The 18,418-nt window shown below is 43.0% G+C and overlaps 1 protein-coding gene across 3 annotated transcripts; it reads right to left on the minus strand.

Annotated features, from left to right (window-relative positions):
- Window positions 1-476: 476 nt before the first annotated feature.
- On the minus strand, window positions 477-7,409 carry ENSA (endosulfine alpha). Of its 3 annotated transcripts, none has more exons than XM_027097840.1 (4): window positions 7,208-7,409; window positions 5,416-5,541; window positions 3,939-4,105; window positions 477-1,214 (listed from the first exon to the last, which is right to left on the minus strand). In XM_027097840.1, exons 1-4 carry the CDS (start codon window positions 7,262-7,264, stop codon window positions 1,199-1,201), a joined length of 366 nt encoding a protein of 121 aa, XP_026953641.1. In that variant the 5' UTR covers window positions 7,265-7,409; the 3' UTR covers window positions 477-1,198. The 3 variants fall into 3 exon arrangements, with proteins under 3 accessions (XP_026953641.1, XP_026953639.1, XP_026953640.1); XM_027097838.1 differs by lacking the exon at window positions 7,208-7,409 and adding an exon at window positions 6,537-6,793; XM_027097839.1 differs by lacking the exons at window positions 477-1,214; window positions 7,208-7,409 and adding an exon at window positions 6,537-6,809 and having other exon boundaries at window positions 3,935-4,105.
- Window positions 7,410-18,418: the final 11,009 nt, after the last annotated feature.

An 18,418-nucleotide genomic window follows, 5' to 3' on the forward strand; every position in this document is an offset into this window, starting at 1 on the left:
CCCCCTACTGGCCACTAGCAGAAAGGCTTGCGTTCCTTTTGGCTTATTACTAGAGGTCACATTTCTCCTTCACAGACATGAGAGCTTGTGAAGGAATGGAAGACTGAAAGGGAAAAGGAAAAGCAGGCTTCCTTTTTTGCTTAGCCTGTACTGAGCTTTAGGTGTCAATAAACCATTTAGATCAAATACCGCAAACCCCTTATTTTGTGAGTCAAAACCTGAGGTGGCTGCATCTTCTGCATTAGCTACGGAAACAGTAGCTTGGACAGGAGTCAGGAAAAGTCCTGGTCTAATGCCAACGTCCCTGCTCCCTCTCCGTAAATTAGGGAAACGGGGAACCCAGACACATCCCACATGAAGGGCCCCTGTTCCTTAGAAACTTAGGCCCCACACTGGCTTCTCTCCTTGAATGGTGTCTTCAGTATTGTTTTCTTCCCTTTCCCCAAACCCCAATAAAACACACCAACTGCTTCAGAGTATTTCTGGGTTGGGTTTTTTTGGTGGGTCTTCTTTTGTTTTTTATTTCAAACTGAAAAAGTTCCCTGGGCTCTGTGGGGCTCCCCACGCTCATGGCCCCCTTCTCCCACGCTCACTGCCCTTCTTCCCGCAGCAAATCTATTTCAAGGACAGCACTTTTTTTTTTTTTAATGCATAATTGAGTTCTCAGCTTGTTCTGCAGAACCAGAGGAGCTGTCTGCATCTTTCATATTTAGACGGTCAGTTTCTTTTATCTGACACCAGGTCCCCAGCCACATCCAAGCAAGCAAGGCATTCTTCTACAGAGCTGAATTAGAGCCTCTCATCTTTTGTCCATTTTACTTCCTCCTCCTCACACCCACCCACCAGCCACATGGTTAAGGAGGATAGCCAAGAATGTTTTTATCAACTCCAAGCCCTAATTCATATTCCCCCAAATCTCCCACTCCACCCTCCCAACCCCCCACCCCACCCCCAGGATTTCACTGAGATGTCTCCCAACAATTATTTGGAGAAAAAGGAAAAACAAAAAAGGTTCAAGGTCTTGGTGCTCAGCCCAAGGGGCTCCATGCGCTGGGACACCGACGGGCAGGGGCTTCTGCCTCTCCAGCCCGCGCCCGAGCCACCTCCTGACCCCTGGCTGCAAAAGCAGGGAGGGGCAGGAGCCAGCACAGGACCCAGGGGGGCAGCGTCTCAGGATCTGGCGGAGCCCCGGGCAGCATCATTCAACTTGGCCACTGCGGACGAACACAGAAGAAAAAGAAAACACTGTCAAGCAGTAAGGGAAAGAACCCTAAGTCCCACCCCAGTCTCTACCCCATCACTCTTCCACACTTAACAATCATTAGGGCTACCTGGCACATGTCTCAGCGAGTTGTTTAAAAAAAAAAAAAAAGAATTTCAGTCTTTTCCTGTCTTCAAAACAAAATGTTCTCTGTCTTTTTGGAGATACCCATGAAAACAAAAACAAAAACAAATTCTTTAGACAAGATCAAAACAACTGGAGGTTTTCAGGGGTGTAAGCTGCCTGGCTCAGAGCAGGCTTGGTTTCAGAGGCATGGCCAGAGCCACTTGCAGCAGCGGAGACGGACTGGGGGCACACAGTGATCAGGTGGTAACTGCACGGAGGTCAGGGCCAGACAGCACACATGTTGTTCTGAGTGGACTTAATAATCTAGGTTTAATCAAAGCAATTTGGATTTGGATTTTGAAATGACCCTTCTTTGCCATGGAAGCTATGTACTTCACGCTGTGGAAACAGGTGGCATATACAGAACGTAGCTTGCTTCTTTGTTTTCTTAGCCTTGAAGATGACCAGGTGGAGAGCGAGACCAACAGTTTTTCTGATTTCCCTATTTCTTCTATTCCTTCCTAAAAACCAGACTCACTGTGGCCTCAGTCTTGAGGAGTCATACTGACCGACAGAGAAAGCAGCTCAGACAGAAAATACAAAATTTGAGAAGATCGGAGGTGAAGAAAACGTACAAAATTATATATATATTTATATATATAATAACATGACATATCTATGTACAACATGTCTGGGACAGTTGAGGAAACTATACAAGGATGTTCAGCATTTTCCCCTTCCCACATGGACTTTAGACTAAGGAAGACAGCATGAGGAAATGGAGCAAGAAACACAAAAATTATATACAATTACAAGTGACAGCCAAGGAGTTTGGGGGCCAGGGAATCACAGGATCCTGCTCTCTCCATTCCCTCCTCACCAACTTTTTCCTATCCAATCTGAATGATGGCCTGAAAAGTGAATGGCTGGTCAGGAAAGAAGTAGAGACACACCCTAACCGCCCCCCCACGTGCATTAGCAAGTTCATCAGTCGTCCTCATCAGGCCAGATGTGTGGTACATCAGAACTGGTGAGCTGAGAGGGCAAGAGAGGATTATAGAATCTTCCCCTCCTGAACGGCTAGTTCGCACCCTGCTCTCTCTGTGATAACTAGCAGGCTGCATTCAGTAACATTCAGGCCAAGCCAGTGATAACTAGACTGATGATGCTGGCCACCTGCAGCCCCTTTCCCCCACCTGGTTCACGATCAGCATTGCTACTTCTCAGAGCACGGGAGCTGGGTTACTGGGCTCTAGGAAGGCAGAGATTTCTCAGTGCTCCTTCTCCCTAACCACCTTCCCCAGCTTCCTCCAAGGTGATTCATCTCCTGAGAACCTGCTGCTCCAGCCCTGCAGTAGCACTAAGCCCTGGAGGCTCGCTCAGTTCATCCCTTTTCTTCTTGTCTCCCTAACAATACACCGGGCAGCTGATAACATCTGAAATATGGGACTCCAAATGTGCATGACTGAGCATGTTTCTTCAGGCCCACAGCTTGGCTGCCAGAGCAGCTTTTTAGCAGCAAGGGCCCAGATTGTAGGAAAGCAGGTGAGGGCAGAGGCAAGAGCTTTCATGGCTAGCTTCTTAGAATTTTTTTTCTTGACCCTCAAGACCATGATACTTATGAGGCCCTCTTGCCTGAATTTATAACCCCCAAACCTCAACTTCTCTCCCTGTGTAGTCTTCAAATAGTTCCCCTCTGTAGGCTCACCTATGGGCCTTCCTCACTTTTGGCTTTACAATGAACAGCAGTTTTTTTCAGGATTTTAGAATCAGAATCAATCTTATCTATATTCAACTGTTTTACAGAGGCGGAAATAGAAATCCAGAGAGGTTAAATGCCTTGACCAAGGTTACATGTCAATTCTGCCTAGACTGAGTGGGACTAGAACCCAGATACCTTGACTCTTAACCCAGTGTTCTTTCCACTATCCCACGATACTTTCAAAAAGCAACATGCTGGAAGAGAGAGAGAAGGTGCCCATTTTATGTGAATTATATCCTCCAATCTTTACATTATTTAAGAACCAGGGCAAACTGTAAAAGACACTGACTGAGTAAAGGAGGTTAAGTGGGCATTATAGTTTTAGGCAAGCAAATCAGTTTTTCCTTTTGAGGCTTCTCTACACCTGCCATAATGGAAACATGAAGCAGTAGCAGCCCAAGGGACAAAACATTTAAAGCACAGAAAACAGATCCCATTCAATCTATCTTTCCCAGCCATGTCAGGTTAGCCTTGGGATGTTAAACCTGTCATATTATTCCCAAGGCCTAGCCTAACCAATTTTGGGATATTCTCTTCCAAAAGTAGAAGTCACATCTCCCCAGTTTTTTGTACAAAAGAAAAAGAGTTTGCAGCATTATCCAATCCTAGTCTCCTATTTCTGAGCCCCTACCTGGGCTACATGAGGGTGTGGAAATCTCAACTTATCCAAAGAAATGAACTCAGAGCCTCTCTTCAGCCCACATTACCTTCTCAGCAGCCCCCAGGAGAATCACAGTCATTTCTGGCTAGCAAGCTGAGAAGATATAACTAGGTGCCCATTCCATCCCTGCCTATGATATACAAAAGTCCAGTGGGTGAGGAAGGGGAGCAGAAGGGGGCCCCGGTTACCCCGCAAGCTTGCTGGTGACGAGTGAGGACTTTCTCTGGGGCAGATCCTGTGGGGTGGGGATGTGGTCACCAGTCACCAGGTTCTTGTCTGGTCCTGCACTTGGCAGCTGCTTATTCTTCATCTTGGCTTTGGCCATGTTGTAGTCTCCTGAGTCAAAGTACTTTTGCTAAGAGATAAGAGGGAGGTTTAGGTGAGTGAGGAGCTCTGGTCTTCCTCAAAAACAAGGAGACTCACATCCACTATAAACCTGCATCCACGCTCAGACCTTTCAAGTCTCTTTTGGATTAGTCTCATGCATACAGAGCTTAGCATTAATTACATTTACTTACGTCTTCTCCCCAGTGTGTTCTGACTTTTTCAGGTATGGAAGCAGTTTCCCAACTAGGGTGTTATTTTTGGAGTTAAGAGATAGCTCCTACATCCTCTGTACCCACATCTTTTGTAGCCCCATGAGTACAGGATGGTTCAACCAAATTACTGACTTTATTCACTAAGGCTTATAAGGACCTATTAGCCTCCAATGGGCTTGGTGCTGGGGAAACAGAAATGAATAAGATACATAGAAGGGTCGATCTGGGGCTATCAGCAGGAGATCAACCTCAAGCTAACAACCTCAAAATTAAAAATTATTCTCTCAGACTATGAATAGAAACTGGGCTTGTTCATGAGAATGTACTTTCCTCTGACTGCAAGCACTCCCACACACGTTCCATGGCTCTGACAGCCTGCCCACGCCTGCCTTGCTTACAGCAAGGTAAACTGCAAATCAGCATCACATCATCATCTGTGACTAAGACTCAGTAACCGGGATTCTCCACAGGAATCTGCTTCCCTCTCCATTTCATCCACATAGAGAAACACACTCCAGGTTAATGACATACAATCCCTCAGTCAGCTTTCAGTACCTCTGAGGACTGAGAAACCTGATCAGGAGCTAGATGGCTATGAAGGTAAGACTCTGCCTTGGGAGAAGGACCATTCTGGACAGGAAAAATAAGTCTCTTCAGGGAGCATAGTTAGTAGTTGGTGCTAACTTCAAGGGTCTAAAGACACCTACTATTCATTTCAAGTTGAGGAAATCTGTAGGACAGATGGGCTGATCTTTTTCTGAAATGACACACCCCAAAATTTAGCTCTAATCCTAAATGTGCAATCCTAAAACTCCCACCATCCAAACAGGCAAATGTCTGGAGGCTGTCAGCATTCCAGACTCTAACATCCTTCCCTCAGTCCCCCAACCCCATACCCAAATGCCCCTACATTAAGCCTTAATATCCTACGTGGGAAATCAGAAGATAACCGATACCATTTCAGGGATTTACAATATTTGCCTTGCTTTTTACAAGTTTCTAATTTCTCTCTACTACTGCCCCACAACAAAATCTTCATATTGGTGTTCAGTAGAACTTCCACAGATCTCATCCCTAAGGCCTCCTTTGGCTCCGAAGTAAGAGGGTAAGAGATTGTGCCCCGTACCCCTTTCTGGAGTCTCTTCATGAGGAAGTCGGAGCCTCCAGGCTTTTGTCCTAGGCTTGGATATTTGGCCTTTAGCTTTGCCTCCTCGGCTCTCTCAGGGAGCATACCTTCTTTCTCCTGTGTGTCCTGGAGGAAACAAACGGGCCAATAAAATTAAACACTAAGAAGCAACTGCTTCTAATATCTGATAACTTTTATACTATTACCTTTTCCTGGAGGTCTACCCATTAGTAAACATGCTATTTCCACTCTGTTCTTAAATAAAGCTAGACCTTTGTTCAGATCCCTAAAGCTCAAGATGACTGTACTGTGAGAAGAAAAGATAACTTGCTTCTCACACGAAACCCAGGGAACCACCCCAGTGACCTGTGAGTGACCTATACCTAAACCTAAACACAATACTTCACTCAAAGAGCAAGCGATATCTCACTCAGAACAGAAGCTAGGAAAGACAGAGAAAAGAGCCAACAGGGCTTCTGGTTATACAAAATTAGTATGAAAGTTTCCTAGCTGTCCCTAAAACACAGTACAGGTCAAATGGGAAATCAAGGGGGATAACTGCTGAGATGTTCCCTCCTAAGCTAGTCAGCAGATAAGTCTCTCTACGGAGGAGGCTAGCTATGTAGCCATCTCCAGACATCTCCACCTTAGTAATGGGACAGCATTGCTTCCATAAACACTGTAGTAGGAAGGTGACAGGTAAACAGAGATTAAAATGACACTTTTTAACCTCAAGAAAATTAAGGTACAGTAGGTTCACTAGTATTTACCTACCAGCTTTGCCAAAAAATCAACACCTTCCCTAGTGACGGAAGTTTGGGGAACATGCCAAGAGCTCAATTAGCTTGCGGGGGCTCTTACTGTTGCTGTTACTCCCTGCCTGCTTTTTGTAGGCCCTGCTGCACTTTTCTTTACTGACTTTTTAAAAAAGGACATGAAGCCAATTTGTGGCTCTTTTTAGTGGAATTACATTCCCTTCCCTTGAAAACCTGGCACAGACATAACACCGGGTGTATTTCATGAACCCGAATCCAGTACTAAATGTTATAAGTCAAATACAAACCCCCAAAGAGGGTGGCGTGTTTTCATCACAGAATTGCAGGTTAACTAAGTCCCACTACCTTGGAAGTCTGGGGGGAATATGGTGGCGTCTTTCTTGTCACGACTCTGTCGGCGTCTTTTCTAGGTTTAACCTCCATTATTCTGTTTGGCACTCTAGTCCTCTTCAATTTTGTAAGGTCCTCTTTGAAGGTGGGCAACAGACCATCTCCAGCGGTCAAAACAGGTCTCTTTGAGAAAGTTGCCGCCTTAAACTAGCCATGATAATAATTACTCTTCTCCCTTCCCCCAGTGCTGGTCCTTTTTAAACGTCTTTACCTCTACTTGTATCTTTCTGGGGATTTAGAATGCAAGCCCCAGCCTAGCGGTTGGGTCATTTTACCCCTACTAACCAGTAACACACATCTCATCCCGGGACCACCAACCCCTTTCATTCACCCAGTCTTTCTAAACACCCGCCCCGCGCCCAGGCTCGGCCAATTATAGCACAACTTCAATGAGTTGAGCGGTAGGTCTACTGGCCAATCAAGAAGAGAACCGCATTGATTGACAATCCATCCAGCTAACCAGCGCCAAAGCAGCAATCCGTACTGAAGCTCACCCTGCATGACGCAAGAAGTGGCCAACCCCTGCAGAGCCCGAGACCATGGCGACCAATCCGCACTGGTGGGAGACCGTCTCCCGCCCCATCACGGTCGCCCCCAGCTCGCCCACCGCACCCCCTCCATTTCACCTGCTTCTCCTCGCCAGTCTCCTCCGCAGGGTTCTCGTCCTCTTGTTTCTGGGACATGGCGGGACCGGGACTGTGGAGTGTAGGGGACCCAGGAAGTCACCCGGAGAAGGGAAGGGGGAGGGGAAACGGGACAACCTGCGCTGCTTCTTCAGCTCCTGTCACTAGGGTTGCTCAGTCAAAATGGCGGCTCTTGCCTGTGACGTTGCGGCCGCCCCTTCCTATGGGAGCCAATGGGAGCGGGGTAGATAGGGCAATGACGTAACGACCTACCAATAGTTGCTGGCTAAATGTGGGTTCTATGGAGGCGACGGGCAAGCTGGAAGGCCAACCCGGAAAGAGAGTGACCCACAAGGACCAATTGGAAGCCCTTGGGGGATGTGAGGGGGTGGTGCTGGTAGCTCTGGCATTTTTGCTCCTTTGATGGGGTCAGACTTCCTTCGGCTCCACCGCCCCGCGCCCAGGAGGCTTTGCTGAGCTTCAAATTGGAGAGCGAAATGATGGAAACCTTTTATTTCCAGGTGAAGAGGATTAAGCTTTGCGCAGTGTTAGCAGAAAATTATCAATCACCAGAAAATAATTAAGAGGTCAGACACACTATTCCAATGTGTCACTTGGGGTCTGGAATGGAGAGACTGAGTCATCTTGCGGAACACAAATGGCTTACGTTTCATGATTTAACTCATGTACAGTTTTTTACTTGTTCACAGTCATCCCATGGAGACTTGATCACTTTGAAACAGTACAGGTCTAGGTACCTGGTAAACATTTAGTAAATACTTGCTAACGTATCCTGAGTCACAGTTCAACAATATTTTTTGAGCGTCTATTTGAAGACGGTACTGTTTTAGTTTTACAGGGGATACATATGTAGTAAGGCAGTCTCTGCCATAGAAAGTTTAGTGGGCTTGTAAAGTTTAGTGGGCTTGTGGGGAGGGTTTTCACAGTGTGCCAGGTGTACCTTAAATCCTCAAGATTAAATAGACACGTCTTCCTAGAGTGTTAGTCAAAAAGCACTACATTTTCATATTAAAACAGTCTAATACTAATAACACTGAAAAATTCATATTAAATTTTAATTTTCCAGGCAGCCTGTTGTGACAGATAGCCTTGGGGCTGTTCATTTTCCTGTATAATTAGGTACACTTCTAATGGAAAAGTTTGAGAAGCATAGAATACACAGATTATTATCATATGAGGCAAAATCTGGTCAGCATTGAAGTAAAAGTGTTAATAAAGTGGTATAGGGGTTCAAATGAAGGTTCATATTCAGTTTAGGGTCCCCCCCACAAAAATAGACTTTGTGATGGAGGTGGGTATTTGAAATCAGCTTTAAAGAATTTAGGAGTTTGCCAGGTAAAGGTGAAGGAAGGGTATTCTAGGTGATGGGGTCAGCATGAAGGCTAGAAAAATAGAACTGAGTCCAGAACATGGAGGACTCTGAATGCCAGGATAAGGAACTAGTGAATAATTTAGTTATCCAGGGGAGACATTTAAGGGTTTTAGGCCAGAGAGTGGCAGATCAGAACTGTTCATTAGGAAGATTAATCTAGTGGTAATGAATAAAAATCATTCAGAATTCCAAGCAGAAAGATAGTGGGGGTGGACAGTCTAGCCAGGAGTCCACTGCAATACTCTGGGTAGGAGATAATTAGGATTTAAACTAGAAACATGATAGTTTAGAATGGAAAACAGTGAACGTAATTGAGTCTGTGGCAATGTAATCTACTAGATTAGCAGCTGACTGAATATAGGGAATGAGGAGACCATGTGCCTCAAGGTGACTACTTGTAGAAACAAATTCAAGAAGAGGAGTTGATTTGGAAATGGAATTGGAAGCAGACAGAAAATGAGGTGTTCAGTTTTGAAATCATTGACTTTTTAAAAGCCAGTGAGCCATTTGGTGGAGATATCCAGGCAATGAAGACTTAGGTTAAATGACCTCTGAGATCTCCATAGCTGAAATTTTAGCGTTCTAGGAAATATAGATCTGGAGTTTGAAATAAAAGTAGTAGCCAAATATGAATGAAATTTGGACTTCTTCACATAATTATAAGTAAAGTTGTGGAATTAGATGGGATCAACAAAGGAGAAAGTAGAAAAAAAAAAGAAGTCCCAAGACAGAAACCTGGGGAAAAGTTGGCAAGGGACACAGAGACAAATGATCAGAGTGATAAGAAGAGAGAAGTAACAGAGAAGTTAAAGTTGAAGGGGGCAAAAGCTAATTGCAAGTGGTTAAAGAGTGAAGAGGTGGTAGCAATATTTAACAATAAAGCAAAGAAAGGAATGAGGACAATGAACAGAAGAGGAAGCAGCAGAGAACTTTCTTTTTTTGGAGAGTAGGAAAGATTTAAGCAAGTTTTAGAAAAGGGGAAGGGCTAATTGAGAGAAAAACTAAAAATATAATTAACTACTTTAAAGAAGAGATAAATAATTAAAGTCTCATAGAAAACAAACTTACGGTTACCAAAGAGGAAAGAGGGGGGAGGGATAAATTAGGAGTTTGGGACTAACATATACACACTACTATGTACAAAATAGATAACCAACAAGGACCTACTGTATAGCACAGGGAACTATACTCAATAGTTTGTAATAACCTATAAGGGAAAAGAATCTGAAAAAGAATATATATATATATATATATACACACACACACATACACACACCACACACACATATGCATAACTGAATCACTGCTGTATACCTGAAACTAACACAACATGGTAAATCAACTATACTTCAATTTAAAAAAAAGTTAAAGTCTCAGAGGAGATCATTAGATCAGGAGAGAGAGAGAGGCAGACAGGTTGGCTTTGGCCACTGAAAAGGAAGAATGGGAAGGGAAATGTACAGAGAGATTCTGAGGTGGCTAAACATTTAGAGAAGTCATATTGAATGGACTTGCTTTTCTGAGGTTAATCTTTTGAGAATAAAAAGGATGATGCGTGGGATAGAGGATCTAGGAAAAATGGGGTAGAAACTGTGCCATAGAAAATGGCAATGATGCAAAACAGCAAGAAAGATCTACCTGAGATTAGATAAGAGTGAATGTGTAGTAGTCCTAATCAGCATGGCTTTGTGACTTTGGTCAGTAATTCCTGGCTGCCTTGGGATGGAGAAAACAGACAGCCTGAGTTAATTAACCAGGACGAAGGACTGGTAAAGAAGGAACAGTGGAGGGAGGACAATGAGGAAGTCTAGAATGGTTTGCCAGTTTGTTGAAATAGCTGACTGTGGCATCTAGGCTCTTTAGGAAAGACAGAATGAGATTGATGAACTGGGAGGAGTAGAAAAGAGTTGAAGAACTGGTTATGAGACAGATGAAGCTCAGATTTGGTGGGAATGACTGAGAGGCAGATGAATAGGAAGTTGCAGTGAGAGGGAAATTTCAGTTTGTATCTGGGAAGGTGGAGACATTGTAGGTTATGGTGAGCTCTAGCCTATAATAATTATAATTGGTGCCAGATATGGCTATAGTAGTCACTGTTGATACAATCAAGCAAATGTGAAGTCACAAAATTTGAAGTTCCAGAGCATGATAGGGAAGGTGGTTAGGACAGGGTGTCTGTGACCCATATGTTGGAATGAGCTATAGGTCACCAACACGTGTATTTAAGTACATAAGGTACCACACTCTGTGGAAGTAACTATAATATTAGGTAATGTATGACACTTACCAAATGAGTTGTATTTATAAGTGTTTCAAAGATAATTTCTGGCTGAGCTGGTCAAGGAATGTTTTAGATGTTAGAGAACCTAAACTGGGACTATGAGGATGAGTAGGAAAATTGGAGATTAGCAGGAGGGAGGAGGAAAGGAAGACAGTTTAGAGGACCACCCTATCTTATAAAAGTTTAGAGGGTGACTGACCCCTGACTGAGGAGAAAGTATCTATAGCAAGAGTTTCTAGAGGGAGTGAGATCCTGCTAGCCCAGCAAGACTCCTCTTTCATCCAACAAATTTCATTGAGCACTCATTACGTGTTATGTATTGTGCTGGGCATATTACCGAACAAAACTTGGGTCTGCTGTGCTTGGGATGCACAGCAAAGCCTATATACTGACACTGGGTTGTGATGAAGAAAAGTACAGTGTTTATTGCAGGGCACCACACAGGAGAATGTGTAGTTAGTGTTCAAAGGACCCAAACCTCCCTACCCCCCATGGCTTTCAGAGAAGAGTTTTAATGCCAGTGTGAGGGAGAGGGTCATAGGTTGTGTGATCAGCTCCTACACAATTCTCTAATTGGTGATGGTGAGGTAACATGGTGATGTTTTGTGAATCTCAGTCATCAACCTTCTGGTTCCAACTGGTCTGGGGTCTGTGTGCTGGTGGTCAGCATGCAGTTAACTTTCTCTGCCTGGTGGGGATTTTAATATCTGAAAAAGAACTCAAGGATATGGCTCAGGATATTATCTACAGCCCTTGAGGAGGAACTAAAGGTCCTTGACTTTATGGCTAAACTATTATTTTGTCTTGCTTGACTGATTTCCTTTGTTTCTGCATTTCTCACTTTTCTTGATTAAATTTGCTCTTTGGAACTTGGGGAAGGCCTAGGAGGCTAAAGCTTTTCTATAAACAAGAGGTGAGGGACACAGTGAGATCTGTCCCTGAGAAGGCCCTGCAAGTTCCTGCTCGATTTCAGGCACCATGGATGGATGCAAAGATAAAGGTCAGTCCCTGCCTTCAAGCTGTTCACAGATGACTAAGAAGATAAGAGATGAAGACGGTTTACACCGGCAAAGACTATTAAAAGCAGTTTCTTGGAGGAGATGACATTTAAGGAAGTATAGGAATACTCAAGGTAAAAAAAAAGAGAGTGTGGAGAAGACCTTTTCAAGCAGAAGGAGCCTCATGTGAAAAGACATAGAGCCATAAGAAACTCCATGTTCTGGATCCTTGGTTCTCAGACTCGGTTGATTAGAAGTTCCCAGAGAACTTTATAAAAATACAGATTTCCTCCGCCCTCTTTCACCCCAGTTGAATCAGCATCTCTGGGCTGGGGCCTGGAAATCTATACTTTTAAAAAGCTCCCTAAGGAGAGACTGCAAATAAGGCTGATTTGGAACCCCTGTGGAGCAGCAAGACATGACACTGTTCAGGTTGCTGGGGTCCTGGGGAGACTTGTAAGTCATGCTAAAGTGTTGGGGTTTCATGAAGCCAAAGGGGGAACCTCTGATTTCAAGCAGGGAAATGGTATTGTTAGACTTGGGGTTTGGAAAGATATAACTGTGGTAGTGTTGCAGCAAGAAGAGAAATGAGACTTTTCTGATAAACAAAGAAAACAAGAGGGGACTTTCCTGGTGGTCCAGTGGTTGAGAATCTGCCTTCCAGTGCAGGGGACGCGGGTTCGATCCCTGGCCCAGGAACTAAGATCCCACATGCCGCGGAGCAACTAAGCCTGTGTGCCGCAACTACTGAGCCTGCTTGCTCTGGGGCCTGCGTGCCACAACAAAGAGCCCGTGCGCCGTAACTAAGACCCGATGCAGCCAGATTAATTAATTAATTAATTAAAAAAAAGAAAACAAGGGAACAGTGAACAGGCTAGAGAAGAAACAAACTGGCCTGAGTCAATCACTCCTAGTTTTATTTTAACTGTTACTAATCTATAGTGTCTGTAACTAGATTTGTACTTCATGAAGCTAACCTATCACTCCTTAACACTATGTGAATTACACCCTGCACTCCCCTGTAGCAAATCACTCCTTGTAGCAGTTGCATTTCAGAAAGAAGGTTGCAGGCAGATAACCCAGAGACAAACGGACCCAATTACCGGGCTTGCCTGAGCCAGCTGTGACTGTTTTGAACTAACTCAGGAAGAAGTATACAAGAGCTTCATTACTAGAGCCTTATCACCTACCATAGACTATGAGCCCTGCCTATATAACCTCTCTCAGTTCCCCAGGGAGGGGGGCACAGTTCTTGAGGCGCTAGGCTGATCTGTCTTCCCTTTGCATGGCAGAGGAATAAAGCCTTCAAAGCCTTATCCTTCAAAATCTCTATCTCCGTATTTCTGTTCAGCATCGGTGCACAGAGAGCCAAGGTTTTTTGACAACAGTAGCCATGTGGAGATTGGACTGAAATGGAGAGGGAGACTCCAGGATTGCAGTAATCCAGGCAAGACTTGAAAGGCCTGATCAAAGGCAGGGCCGTGTGAATGAAGAGAAGCTGAAGAGACAAATGATATTGGATGTAGGGAATGAAGGTGACGGAGAATTAAGGATGAATCCCAAATTGCTGAGTAAATGGTGGTGCCATTTACCAAAAAGCAAATACAGGGAGAAGAGCAGATTGGAGGGGGGAAAGTGAGGAGAGAAGAGGACCTGAACTTCTTGTTTATTCCTAGTCTGTTGGTCTTTTTTCTTGTTTATGTTTGAATTTTTCAGGGGAAGACCTAAATCTTTTCAGAGTATGAGAGATGAGATATCTTGGAATAACACTGTAAAATTCATCAGTGCTTAAGCAAGGTTCTACAGAAGAATGGAATATAAAAAGAATATAAAAAGTGAAACTGGGGACTTCCCTGGTGGTCCACTGGATAAGACTCCATGCTTCCAATGCAGGGGCATGGGTTCCATCCCTCGTCGATCCCTGGTTGGGGAACTAAGATCCCACATGCCGCACAGCGTGGCCAGAAAACTGCAGAAATATCTGGGTTTAAGACACATGCCATTAGCACTCTCTGATGGGCCAGACTTAGAATACCAGGGAATTAACCAAGCTCAATCCTCTCCTTGTCTCTTTTAGAAATGTATACTCTTAGGGCTGGCCTTAAGTGTAGCCTAAGAAAAGTAGCTAAATGATCAGAATAACACAGTGTTAAAGATAATTTTCAAAAAAGTAAAATCATAACTCATACAAATGAGGGAACTAGTAAGATGTTACACTGGTTCAAAAGAGAATCTGAAGACAGACACATATATAGGCAATTAAGAATGCTGAAATTGCTAATAGATATAAAATTGGCCAATATCTACAGGGCATAAAATATTATGTTTGGAGTTATCTTTTTCACAGGGTGGAAATTGTATCTCACTGGCCAAAATTCATTTGTCTCTCTATGTATAAGAATCATTTGCACTGCCATCAGTTTTCTCAATTTACAAATTGTAAAGTAGTTCAAAGACAATGAAAGCCATAGATCGATTATGCCAAAGACTCCTCTAGACAATACCCAATAATGTTTTTTCCCATTTCAAAGTTTTAAAAATGATTTCCCCCCTGAGAACAGAAAAGCCTCTCATCATAAATATCTCACCTCTGCCGTACACTGCATTGAAGTGGAAGCAGCAGCAGGACACCAATTAGGAGAGATGACAGTGGTTTGGACTAGGAAGTAGTAGCTACAGAGAAGGTTGAAAATGGCTGGATGTGGAGTTTTGAAGGTACAACCAACAGAATTTGCTGTTATGAGAATCCAGGATAACTTCAAAGCTTTTGGCCTGAGCAGCTAGGTGAATGATGGCACCATTTACTAATATGGGGAAATATGAAAGGAGGAGGTTTAGGAGAAGAAATATAGATTTTGTTTTGGACACATTATATTCTCTAAAGACATCATTTAAAATATGGTATTTCTTTTTTTTTAAGAGTTTTTTTTTTTTTTAATATCCACATTGCTTTATTTATTTATTTTTTGACACACTGGTGAGGAGAGCACTTTTGTTTTGGAGGCATCACACGGACTGTGGAACTTCCCCGACCAGGGATTGAACCCATGCCCCCTGCAGTGGAAGCATGGAGTCTCAATCACTGGACCACCAGGGAAGTCCAAAAATGTGGTATTTCTATACAGTGTAATATTATTTGCCAATAAAAATAAATGAAGCACTGATACATACTACAACATGGATGAACCTTGAAAACATTATGCTAAGTGAAAGAAGCAGTCACAAAAGACACATATTGTATGATTCCATTTATATGAAATGTCCAGAATAGGCAAATCTGCAGAGACAGAAAGTACATTAGTGTTTGCCTAGGACTGAGGGAAATGGGGAATGACTGCTAATGGGTATGTGTTTTTTTCTAGGGTGATGACATGTTCTAAAATTGATTGTGGTGATAGCATGATGCTGTGAATATACTAAAAAACCATCAAATTATTCACTTTAAGTAGGTATGTTATATGGTATGTGCATTTTATATCAATAAAGCTGTTATAAAAATAGTTATCAGGGGCTTCCCTGGTGGCACAGTGGTTGAGAGTCCGCCTGCCGACGCAGGGGACACGGGTTCGTGCCCCGGTCCGGGAAGATTCCACATGCCGCGGAGCGACTGGGCCCGTGAGCCATGGCCACTGAGCCTGAGTGTCCGGGGCCTGTGCTCCGCAATGGGAGAGGCCACAACAGTGAGAGGCCCATGTACCGCCAAAAAAAAAAAAACAAAAAAACTTTTCAAAATATGTAGTTATCAAAACATTATGAAGCTATTTTAATAAAGGATTTTAACCTGCTAAAAATAAAAGGAAAATTAAGTGGTCAAGGGTGCTAATCCTTCTCTGTTAACCACAGGAAACCTGCCTATTCAGACTGTCTATGTCAATGCACCATAACCAACGTAGAACAGTTTGCTAATAGCAAGCAAATAGCTTCTTCTTTTTTTTTTTTTGCGGTACGCGGGCCTCTCACTGTTGTGGCCTCTCCCGTTGCGGAGCACAGGCTCCGGACGCGCAGGCTCAGCGGCCATGGCTCACGGGCCCAGCCGCTCCACGGCATGTGGGATCTTCCCGGACCGGGGCACGAACCCGTGTCCCCTACATCGGCAGGCGGACTCTGAACCACTGCGCCACTAGGGAAGCCCGCAAATAGCTTCTTGATTGCTGGGCTCCCATAAAGCAATCATTCTTAACGTGTGTGTGTGTGTGTGTGTGTGTGTGTGTGTAGGACTGGATTGTTTTGTTTCTTGACTTGGGTGCTAGTTACATAGGAATGCTCACTATTCATAACTGAGTCATTCATACATTTTTATTTATTTTGATTTAAGCAATTTTCTCTGGTTATGATTCCATAAAAAGTTTTAAAAGGTATCTAAATGTGAAGAGTAAGATGGAGGAGAGAAATGAAAGACTGAATTAGGTCATCTAATTTTTAAAACATGAACATTTTAAAATAAAAAGTGTTTGTTCAGTCTTTTAAATGTTCATAATGTTAAGAATCTAGTCAACTATTCTGTTACCTTCTCTAGTCTTCCCCTCTTTGATCATAAACATCTCTTCCTCCCTGCTCTCAAATGATAGGAATCCAATTTAGTTTAATATAAATCAGTTTAAACTAAGTTATCTAAGACCCTTCTGGCCTCCACTTAGGAGTTCAAGAAAGGCTGGGGTGACAGAGTTAGGGGAAAAAGTTTTTTTGAAAAATTATTATTAAGGCTAACCCATAAGTATTTTGAGGTGTTGTATTATGGCTTTAAATGTCCAGAAATCTTTGAAGAAGTACTCATCTTTAGATTGGGAGTGGGATCTCAGCATCTCTGAAATATATGAGAAAAACTTTGGCTTTAAATTTTTTCCCATCAAATCAGGAGAATAACATACATCTATTGGGCTTGCATATGGGGCAGAAACATGGCGATTTGGTCAAGCAGTCCTTCTGATGGGGCAGAAGCCTCTAGATTCCTAGCTGAGTTTCTAAAGTAAGTTCAGATAAAATATGCTGTTATTCTTGGGAATGTTCACTTAGTTGAGAAAAACAAAGTGGTGGGCAGAGTACTGATATTCAGGGAACAAAAATCTACACAAAACACATCTATTTGAAGAGTTCTTATGGAGTATTTGTTCCCCACCTTCCACCCAAATTGAATCTACTTTTTTACAATCTGGAATGTAAAGAAAAACTAACAGCAGTGAGTGGGGCTGCTAGAAAAAGATTTCTGCCAGGAAGTGACCCTTGCTTTTCTGACTTGCATTCCGTAGAATTTTATTGCTTTCTGGGAGGGATGGCTCCCTTTCTCACTTATCAATAAGAAGTCATGTCTAGTCTGTCTCTTTCCAAATTATGTACACACCTGGAACTCACTGAGGAGAAAAGGAAGGCAGACCAAGGCCTTGAGAAGAACTGGGGACACAGGAACAAAGATTCATGTACACATGTAATAGGTAATAGGAAAATATAAAAAATCCATTCTACTTAACTTATTTCAGCATTAAAGCAATTATTTTTATTCTTTAGGGAGTAAAACACATTCTTAGAAATTATATGAATATATAATCTGTGCATTTTAGCTGTATGGAAAAGGTAAAGAATATTTAAAACATCTTTCAATTAGAATTCTCTTTATAGTTTTGTTAAAAATTTTTAAAATTAATTTATTTTTGGCTGTGTTGGGTCTTCGTTTCTGTGCGAGGGCTTTCTCTAGTTGGGGCAAACGGGGGCCACTCTTCATTGCGGTGTGCGGGCCTCTCACTATCGCAGCCTCTCTTGTTGCAGAGCACAGGCTCCAGACGCGCAGGCTCAGTAGTTGTTGCTCACAGGCCTAGTTGCTCCGCGGCATGTGGGATCTTCCAAGACCAGGGCTCGAACCCGTGTCCCCTGCATTGGCAGGCAGATTCTCAACCACTGCGCCACCAGGGAAGCCCAGTTTTGTTAAAATTTGATATCAGAAAACACTCATGCAAGAAGTGAGTACAGTGAAATATTTAAAGTGTTGGGGACTTCCCTGGTGGTCCAGTGGTTAAGATTCTGCTCTCCCAATGCAGGAGGCCTGGGTTCGATCCCTGGTCAGGGAACTAGATTCTGCATGCCGCAACTAAAAATCCCTCATCTGGCATGCTACAATGAACACCGGCAGAGCCAAATAAATAAATACATATTTAAAAAAATAAAATAGTATTGTAAAACAAAAACAAAAAACACCCAGCAATCTAGAATTCTATATCCAGTAAAATTATCCTTCAAAAGCGAAGGATAAATACTTTCTCAGATAAAAACTGAGGGAATTTATGTCCAGCACACTTGCCCTGTAAGAAGTGTTAAAAGAAGTTAAGGGAGAAGGAAAATGATATGCCAGAAAAGTTTTATGTAAGAAAAGCATCAGAGAAGGAATAAATGAAGGTAAACAAAAACAGATAATTTGCTAGTTCCAAAAACCCTTCTTTAGTCTACAACTTGAATATACTCTCTTAGAACAATCTCTTTTGAGAGATAGATATGTGAAAAGCACACACATTCATGAAATTCTAGCGCATAACAAATTACTTTGTACATTCTGT

The sequence above is a fragment of the Aethalodelphis obliquidens genome, unplaced genomic scaffold (assembly GCF_003676395.1).
Source record: "Aethalodelphis obliquidens isolate GAN/ISIS:26980383/991018 unplaced genomic scaffold, ASM367639v1 scaffold116, whole genome shotgun sequence".
NCBI classification, from domain to species: Eukaryota; Metazoa; Chordata; class Mammalia; order Artiodactyla; family Delphinidae; genus Aethalodelphis; species Aethalodelphis obliquidens.

Excerpts from the sequence above, each read along its gene's own strand:
- ENSA (XM_027097838.1), bottom strand. The coding sequence starts at position 6,614 with ATGGAGGTTAAACCTAGAAAAGACGCCGACAGAGTCGTGACAAGAAAG. Across the intron at positions 5,542-6,536 it reads ATTCCCCCCAGACTTCCAAG|GACACACAGGAGAAAGAAGG; the intron begins GTAGTGGGACTT and ends TGTTTCCTCCAG. Across the intron at positions 4,106-5,415 it reads TGAAGAGACTCCAGAAAGGG|CAAAAGTACTTTGACTCAGG; the intron begins GTACGGGGCACA and ends CTTATCTCTTAG.